This window comes from Oreochromis aureus, linkage group 3 (genome assembly GCF_013358895.1).
Source record: "Oreochromis aureus strain Israel breed Guangdong linkage group 3, ZZ_aureus, whole genome shotgun sequence".
NCBI classification, from domain to species: Eukaryota; Metazoa; Chordata; class Actinopteri; order Cichliformes; family Cichlidae; genus Oreochromis; species Oreochromis aureus.
The window spans coordinates 85,334,676-85,344,376 of record NC_052944.1 but is presented as its reverse complement, the minus strand read 5'-3'; the positions used below and the strand labels follow the sequence as shown (position 1 = coordinate 85,344,376).

General features: G+C 41.2%; 1 protein-coding gene across 1 annotated transcript; it reads right to left on the bottom strand.

The window, feature by feature from the left end:
* Positions 1-465: 465 nt before the first annotated feature.
* On the bottom strand, positions 466-5,646 carry LOC116318366 (P2Y purinoceptor 14-like). Its single transcript, XM_031737354.2, has 5 exons — positions 5,515-5,646; positions 2,917-3,025; positions 2,554-2,813; positions 1,744-2,400; positions 466-523 (listed from the first exon to the last, which is right to left on the bottom strand). Exons 2-5 carry the CDS (start codon positions 3,001-3,003, stop codon positions 466-468), a joined length of 1,062 nt encoding a protein of 353 aa, XP_031593214.2. The 5' UTR covers positions 3,004-3,025; positions 5,515-5,646.
* Positions 5,647-9,701: the final 4,055 nt, after the last annotated feature.

Below are 9,701 nucleotides of genomic sequence, written 5' to 3'. Positions count from 1 at the left end.
TCATTGTTAGTGAATCACTTAAATTATTACATAAACTTGAACTATTGTCTACATCTACAGCTAAGTGGTTAAAGGACATATCTCGCCTCATGTGAGTAAAAACGATAAGAGTGCTAAAACAGAACTTTTCTCTATTTCCTACAAATAATTTATTCGTAATCAAAAATAAACCCCAAAAGAAGTAGTGGTGTAGTCGGATAATCACCGATCAAAATATAACCCATGTTAAACATGAATATATACCAGTTACCATAACTTATTTGTGATTTTACTGACAGTTAGTTATGCTCAATACTGACATGTTGAATGTAAATAAAATAAAGTAAATATGTTGAAGTTAACCAGTATTGTAACTACAGGGTCCAACAAACAATGGCCACACATACTGATGTCTTCTGAAGTTTATTTCTCTCTCTTATTTTCTTCAAACACCGTGAAAACTAAAGAAAACACAAAGTTTACAACTTAAATATCTCTGACCTTATCAAAGTCTCGCATGTTAGGGTCCAAAAACATTCTTGAGCTGCAGAACAGGAAAAAAAGGATTGAGTTTTGCTGTAACGCAGAGACAAATCCCGCTAGTGGAACTGATCACAGCCACAGAAACAGGAGTTTGAAACAACAATATTGCAGAAGTGGAAGCAGAGCAACTACGGACGAAGTTTCTGCCTGTCTCAGGAATGCAAAGCCCCCAGCATCCACCATCACCATGGAGGAGAGGAAGGCACTCACATTACTTAGTACAGGACCAGAACAGTTAGAACAGGACCACTCTCAGAAGTGTGTTTGCTTTTGGAACTGTGTCTTAATTCCACCTACTTCACATACAAGGGTCTACAGGCAGGAACATGGGTGTGCATTGAGTTCCCCAGTTTCACCCATCGTGGCCAATTTGTACATGGAAGAAGTGGTAAAGAGGGCTTTGCTATCCTACCCTGGAACACCACCAAGTCATTGTTTCAGGTATGTGGATGACACCTGGGTGAAAATCAAATCTCAGGACGTACCACAATTCACGGATCACATTAACTCGGTGGACCGACACATCAAATTCACCAGGGAGGATATGGAAACTGGCAGGTTAGCCTTCTTAGACTGTGAGATTGCCAAATCCAAAGCATTACTAGTTAAAATGCCTTGAGATAACTTCTGTTATGAATTACAGCTATATGACCCTATAGATGCATATAGATCCTTTTGACTAAAACGGTGTGGAACAACTGATTCATGAGTTAAAAAAGAAGTCAGTACAACAATGCTGTTTTTAATCAAGTATATTTGAATCATGATGTGACTGAATGTGCTCACGAATATAAATCATGATGATGTGCACACACCAACCTCAAAACATTTTCGCTTTATTCAGTGTATTTCCTACAATACACATCAAAATGAAATGAGACATTTCTGGAAAACAGCAAAATAGAAAAAAAATCTGAGATTTTTTTTTAAGCAAAACTTATCTATGCTTTAATTTTTGTTATGGATAAAATAATTAAAAAAAAATACTGCAGAAAGGTAAAAATTTCTTCTTGATATGTTTAAATAAGCTCAGCAGAAACTATTTTATTTGTAAAGATTTGGGGTGGATAAGCATGGTTTCACAGAACTCATGTGACAATAAAAAGAGAAAGAAAAACACACACACACACACACACACATACACAAACACACACACACACACACACACACACACACACACACAAAACAAGGCTGTAAATAAAATATGGAAGTTTTCCTTACAGTTCATTGGTTTGAGACGTTGATGTAACGATGCCAAACTGCTCCTTGCTGCTCTCACTCTCCTCACTTGCTTGTTGAATGTTGGCTCTCCTGGACAACTTTCTCACCTTGGCCCGAAAAGCCTTACAGAGGTAAAAGTAAACAACAGGGTCCAGGCAGATGTTGAAAACTGACACCATGGTGGACACTTCCTTCAGGTAGTACAACACTGGACCTACTGTGCAGTTTCTCCACAGAAAAGTAAAGGGAAGTCGAGCCAGGTGATAGGGGACAAAGCAAACACAGAAGATGCTGACCAGCAGCAACATGTTTCTACGAGACTTCAAGAGCTTCTCAGAGGAGGCCAGCTGACTCTGCTGTGCCTGCAGCACCCTGCGGGAGGTGCTGTAGTAGAAGAAGACCAGGGATATGAAGACCACCAGGAAGATGATGGCAGACAGAACCTGGATGATTGTAAAGAACGACTTGACTGATTCACTAAAGAGGGGATCACAGCGGCTGGAGTTAGAGGTCAGAGATTCCTGAGTCATCAAATACAGACTGCTGTAAGAAATTGCTGTAGCCAGGAGAAAAACCCAGGTGACCGCGGAGATGATGTGGGCAGTTCGTACTGTCTGCAGGACACGAATTCCTGAAGGATGGACGATCTTCAGATACCTGAAGAGAGAAGAAAAAGCAGGCAGTAGACAAATTCACTGATCAGCCACAGTGCTGCCAAAATCATTAAGTTAAAAAAAATGCATTCATGCTTTAATTAGGAGTGCAGGATTTGTACTTAACAACACTGTAAAGGTTTTTTTTTTTTTTTACCTGTTGGCAGCGATGTACCCCATAAATATGATGCTGGCATACATGTTGAGGAAAAAGGCAGAAGCTCCAAAGCTGCAGTAGAGACTTGGGATTATTCCAGAGCTTCTGGCATAGTAAGTGATGCGGAGTGGCAGACAGAGGCAGAATAGGAAGTCAGCAGCTGTCAGGTTCTTCAGGAAGACTTTCAGGCTGCTGGACGCCTGCTTTCGACCTCGACAACAGTAGAACTTCATGATGAAGCCATTGAGAGGTAAACCTACCTAAAGAAACACAGAAAGGATGGAGAGAACAGGACTTTGGTACATGCATTGGGAACCTCAAACCAATTTCTGACAGAGCACAATTTGATGATTTGAAACTTACCAGAAAGACCAAACTGTGGACCAGTATAAAGAAAGGTTTGGCTGAAATATCCTTAACCTCACAGGTCTCATTAGAAGGTGAAGTCATGGTATTTTGGTCAGTGATGTTTCTGGAGCGGAAACAAAAATCCACCTCACATATACATCACTTTGCAACAAATTATGTATAATTGCTATTTTAATGTTTGAAATTATCTTCATGGTGTCTTCATTTGATGTGTTAACTCAAAGTGAAACCAATTTTGCGTTGAGATCTACTACATATTTCTTTATGAAACATATTTTTGAATATGTCCTTTTCTGGTGGAGGTTACTGAGAGTAAATTCAATTCATTTCACAAAAACGGCTTTTAAGGCTTCTCCAAATATGGAATTTGCTTTCAATTCCACAGTCTTACAAACTTGAAATCAAAATTGAGACCTTTAAATGGAAGTACAGAAATTACTGGTGATGAAAAGAATATAATATACATCACTCAAGCTGAATCAACTCTCTCCTTAATAATTTTTTATTAAGTGTAACAATCCTGCGCGTAAAAAGTGGAAACACTGTCATATGAAATACAGATTTTACCGGACTCTGTGCATTTGTGAGGGAAAAAAGTACACCCTCAATGATTTCAGTGGAAATCAGTAGGTATGCAGCAATTAGGCAGTGCTTATCAAGGTACATGAGTAGATTTGATCAGCAAGTTTGACCATCGCTATAAATGCGGAACTTTTGTGATGATGGTCAAGCTAAGTAAGTTCACCCTAAGGTCAGATGGTGCAATGCTCAGAAAAACTATGAAAAAATCCCAAGAGGTATATCTCAGACTCCACAGGCCACTGTGAACATGATAAATGTGAAAGTTCGTGACAAACAATCTAAAGAAGACTGAACAACTATGGTTTGTTTGAAAGTGCTGCCAGGAGAAAGCCTCTTCTCCTCACAAAGAATATGGAAACATGGCTTAGGTTTGGAAAGTTACTTCTAAACACACTTCTGTACAGAGCAGCCAGAAGTGCAGATATTTGGCCCTAATGTACAGCATCATGTTTGGCATTCCCAGCATTTCAGCGAAAGGTATCATTAACTATTAGAACAGTGGTGGAGGGGTGATGATTAGGGTTTGATTTGCAGCCACGGGCACCAAAGTATTATACAGTGGAGTCAAATGTGAGACCGTCAATAGGACAAAGATCCAAAGCACAGCAGTAAATCAACAACAGAATGATTGAGAGATGGCAAACCTCAATGATGCATGTAAAGAGGGCCAATGGTGCTCTACAACGACGTGAGAGCCTGACAAAGACGCGCAGAAAACCATTACTTCACATTATTGCTAAAAGTGATTCTAAAAGCTACTGAATCATTCTGCTGAGTTAAAAGGAAGTCCTGTAAAAAGGGAGTTTTTCCTTCCAACTGTCACTAAAGTGCTTACTCAAAGGGGGCACACGATTATTGGTGGTTTCTCTGTATAATTGTACCTTAAGATATAAAGCTAAGGAAACTGTTTTTGTGATTTGTTGCTATATGCATGACTAAAATTGGATGAAACAACAGATGCTTGGTATATTAGGAAGATGGCCACTACTGACCATGTGCCTAGTGAATGTCTCAGGCAGCAGAAACTCAAGAAAGAAGAGGAGCAAGAAGAAACATCGTCATGGAAAGACAGGCCTTTGCATGGCATGTACTGCCAGCAGACAAAAGACGTGACTTACACTGAGAAATCTTACTAATGGCTGGAGAAAGCTGGACTGAAAGAAAGCACATGCCAGCTCAGGAATGAGCCTTAAGCACAAGATCGATAGAGACTGAGGTCTACTACAACAAAGAAGGCCAAGGTGGTAAATTTACAACCATTTACTCTCACGGTCAATTTAGAATCAGTGGTTAATCTAACCCCAATCTTTAGACTATGGTAGGAAGCCAGAGTAACCAGAGAGAACCCACACAAACACCAGGAAACTGGACAAAAAAAGGCCCCAGATTTGATTCGAACCCAGGACCTTCTTGCATTGAGATGACAGTGTTAATTACTGCATGGCATCCTTCTTTACTCTATTTCACATTGAAACATTCTCATCTTTAACCCTTATTTCTCATTATTTCCCTGACTTACTACTTGAGCTTTGACCTGAATTTCTGCATCTCATCTCCTTGCAGAGTTGTGTTTTCACCCATGCTCTGAATAAGTTATTTAATTGCTGAGTAACATCATGCGGTATCAGTTACAATGCACACGACTAATTTGTGAGTTTCCTGTGTATGTGCATTGACTTCCATAAAGACAAACAAAATAGGCTGCATAGATTAAAAATAATCCTACCATAAATATCAGAAAAGCTGTGCAGAGTTAAATAGAAATGGCCCTTAAAATTCTAAAAATCTGAGTCCAGATCTGGATCGTGGTTAACTATTGGTAGTTTTGGCCCCGGGCCTTAGTCAAATTTAGAATCATGAGATCAGATTGGTCTCTTGAACACGGATGTTAGTTGTGGGTGCTGATCATTGACTGTTTTTGCTCCACATGTTAAAGGTAATCATTTTCAGTTCTTTTTAAATCAGCGGAAGTACAAAAAAATGTGAGTCTGAGAAACCAGCTGGACTCACCTGTATTTGATGTATCCCTCTGCAGTTTTCTGTGAGCACAAAACGCTACTTCAGTCAATATGTCTTCGTGGTTTAATGGTATCATTGTAAATCAGAAAACAGACAGTAACTGCAGCTCTACCCTGATCTCTGACGTGTTTCCTGTTTGAAACCACTGAAATTGCTGCACAGAAAGCTGACACTTCATCTTTGATTAGTTGTGATAAACAGGCCGTATACAGTGCTGGGAATCATTATGCGCCTCCTTTGTAAGGTCTTTTTAAATTTTATTTTACATATTTTCACACTTAAGTGTTTCGGATCATCAACACAATTTTAATATTTGACACAGATAACTCGAATAGATATAAAACGCAGTTTTTAAATGATGATTTAAGACAAAGTTCTGTTTATACACTTATCATCAGTATGTGTATCACAGTGCAACACAAAGTCAGTTAAACATCAAGGGTATCAGTCTCTCCAAGTACGTTGTGAATTCATTTCACCTGCTTTGGTGAAGATGAAAGTGACAACAACTACACTAGAGATGAAGCAACAGGCCAATCTTCAAAAGAAATAGTTTAGCAGGTGATAGTCAGACACTATAACCACAGAGTGTACCACAGATTTTTCTCTAGTTAAGTTTTTTGCTGGTGGCCTTAGCTGGTAGCTTAGGACAGTACCTTTAGGCTATTGAGGTTTTGTGTTCTCACCGCAGATGAAATCAGTGAAACCAGTGTCATGGATCCCAAGTGTTACGCCTCATTAAAAAAAGTGTTTCCCCGCCCTGGTTCCCAAAGCCAGACACCTAGTAGCCAATTCACAGATAAAGGTGCAGTTTATTGCTACTGCGAATGTACCAAAACTGAACCAAAACCTCCAGGGTGAACCAAGTTTAAAATAACAAACAAAAAACCTATTCCAAAGAAGTGCTACCTGAACACTAAGCAGAGCTATTTTCCAATACTATATATAAACGTGTGTCAGAACACACGCACAAGAAAAAAAACTAGGAATTTGGCGGTCGAAGACAGGCCTGCTGCTGCTGCTGCCAGCGTGATGACTGCTGCAGTTTTTGAGGTGGCTAAGTTGGCAGTGGGGGCCAATCAGCAGATACCATGTCTAAGCCAACCCCAAACAGCCCACTCAATCAGAAAAAGGACTCTTAAAGGTACAGAACACACATGCAAACTACAGTCCAGACATATGGATTTAGTGGTCATAATTCATATATATAGGATTTATGACCAAAATACTGCCAGGGCCATTACACCAGGGCTTCCAGAACAGCAAAGTTTCTGCTGAGCTCAAAGGTCAATGCGAGGCTGAACTCAATACAAACACACTGCCACACACAGCATCAGCATCTCTGCTGATCAGGTCAGTTTCACTTTCTTCTACACTTTCTCTACTTCTCCCTGTTGCACTGGTGCTATACACATAGCTATAACTGGCTAGTTTTCAGTGCTCATTCACTCACTCCTTTGTGTCTTCATGACTTTGGCATTCTTGTTGGGTATGAGCGGTTAGTGTGATTTGATGTGTTTTCACTTGTGTTTAAGGCAACCATTAGTATAGACTTTAAATCTTGGCGTCCTTTTATCCTGCCCGTAGAGGGTGTCAGCAGTGCTACATTGTTGCCTGTGCTCCTGCTTCTTCTAGCTCTGACACATGAACATTAGAAGCAGGCGGCCTGTGTCCTGGTAGACTGTTGTACCTGCTTTTCTAGTTCTCTGCCTCTTTGGCATGGCTTTGGCTCTGACATTGTGGCCAGCATTGTCATCTCCCCCTCTAGCACATGATTGCTTTTGGATCTGGTTGTGTAGTCAATGAGTGCAATAAACTGTAGCTCCTCCATTCAAGCAGGCAAAACAGGCAAAACAAGCATAATGATCCTGCTGTTCAGACAATAGATTCAGTATCTATTGTCTGAACAGCAGGGTCATTATGCTTGTTTTGCCTGTTGCCTTTGCTGGCATAATATCATTCGTCATGGTTTTAAGCATGGGACCACCTTATGCTGCTTCATATTCTCTTACCTGCTGAATCACTGACTTTGTTTGACTTGATGTTTGTTTAATAACTCATTTGTGTTATGTCTGACTGACTTGACTGAAGAAAACGCAGAGGTAGTGGATACAGGTATTTCATCTGAAACGTACTCTTAATGTTTCTATTTCTTTAATTTTTCTTTGGTTTGCCCCATTTAATCCGTAAAGATGACACTCTTGCGACTCGCAGGTGGTTCATCTGGTGAGGTTTGCAATATTGTATCGTCTGTTATTGTATATAGTGTAATTTAGTTTATTGATTAATGCTGCTGAAAGTAATTTAATTAATCACTTTCTCTTTTGCTTCTAGACTGGTCTGTTCCAGTGGCCAGTCTTAGACCCTTTTGGTTAAGAAAAATTGAAGAGGGTTTAGAGAACTTCATGTAAGGCAGTGGTGTCAAACTCCAGGCCTCTAGAGCCGGTGTCCTGCAGGTTTTAGATATCACCCTGGGTCAACACACCTGAATTGAATGATTAGTTCATTACCAGGCCTCTGGAGAACTTAGGGCGTTTCTCAATATGCGTACTTGTGCGTACTTGCGTTCTCGTGTACTCGTGATACGTCATCAGTCGGAGACCAAGTACTGTTCCAATTCGAAGTACGCATCAAGCCGAGAACGTGAAAAAGTCCCGGATGTGTTCTCGCTCCGCCCGTTTTATCGAGCATGCATCGGTATGGACTTGGTACAGCTAAATATCCCAGAATGCATTTCGTCCAAAACTCAACCCCCCGCTCGCGGTCTTCTCACTACTCAGGTTAAAGAAACTCCAGCAGCTGTCTATAGTATTGAGTGTCCACTAGAATAGAAATAAAAGCGTTCTAACTTGTTTTTATTAAGGTATGTACACGTATGTACATGTACACTATTTTTACTACTGAGGTTAAAAATGATATATAAGTCACTTAGATCACTTCTAAATGTTAATGTTTGGTTTATTTCAGTGTTTTATTTGTTCCTGAGTAAACTGGTTTGGCTGTGATTAAAGTTAAGCTTCATAACATGTTATGTTAGGATGCCTGGGTCGTTGACCCAGGGCTTTTGAGTTTATTGTATTATTTATCATTTCTAGTCTTTGGGTTTCTTAGAGTTCTGTCTTATGGTTTATGTCTCTGTGTTCTATAGTTGCTCTCTCCCCTGTCGGCTGTATCCCCTTGTTTAGTTCGCGTCTCTGTGTCATGTTTCCTGTTTTACTTTGAAAGTCCGTGTTTCATGTTAGTGTATCTGGTTTTGCTTTCCTTGTCTCGTTAGTCCTGATTTGCCCCAGCTGTGTTTCCCTCCTGTTGCCCATTCCCTGATTGCTCCCTCTATGTATTTAAGCCCTGTGTTTCAGTTTGTCATTGTCGCGATCTACCCTTAACTTGCTGTGTGTTTTGTCTACGTAAGTGTATTTTGTATTCTTAGTTTTGTTACACTTTTGGGTTCAGCATTAAAGCTGTTTTGAGTTCACGTCTGTCTCCGTAGTCTGCACTTTGGGTCCTCTTCCTGTCTGCACACAGCCTACACTTAACAGAAGATCGCGACCAGAACATGGACCCCGCAGACTGTTCCACCTCAGACTTTGAGGCTGAGATGACGAGGTTGGTCGATTTGCTGGACCGCATTGCTCAGGCCGATAGCTTACAGGCTATGGCTGTGGGACTGAGCGCGGTCGAGGCAATGATTACAACCAACCCCCAGCTTCATCAGTTTTCCATGGACACTCATCTGGGCCACACCATAGCCGTGTGGAGGGAGCACGTCAGAGCCAGTGAGCTGGTTATCTCTCTCTCCACACCAACGCAGCAGCAGCAGACGGAGCTCGCTGTTAAGCAGCTGCGTTCGCCACAGCAGGACAGTGTTTCTGCTGGAGGTTCTGGAGAACTGCTCCTGTGTGGTGAGCCGGAGGATTTGCAGCCCGGTCACCTGGAGGCTTCGCGGCCCGTTTCGCCTGCTCCCCCTTCCCGGAGTAAACGGCGTTCACGCCACTGCCACCCCAGAACGACTGAGCACACCCCGGTTTTGGGAGAAAGTGATTGTTTTGTGTTCCGTCCAGCCCCTGTGGCTGCTGTTATGTCTAGGACTCCTTTTGTTTCTCTGGCAGATTCTCAGCCTATGACTTTTTCCGTGCCTCAGCTGGCAAATAGAACTGGCAACAGAGTACCACCTGCCATAA

Excerpts from the sequence above, each read along its gene's own strand:
- LOC116318366 (XM_031737354.2), bottom strand. The coding sequence starts at position 3,003 with ATGACTTCACCTTCTAATGAGACCTGTGAGGTTAAGGATATTTCAGCC. Across the intron at positions 2,814-2,916 it reads TCCACAGTTTGGTCTTTCTG|GTAGGTTTACCTCTCAATGG; the intron begins GTAAGTTTCAAA and ends GTGTTTCTTTAG. Across the intron at positions 524-1,743 it reads ACGTCTCAAACCAATGAACT|CTCAAGAATGTTTTTGGACC; the intron begins GTAAGGAAAACT and ends CCTGTTCTGCAG.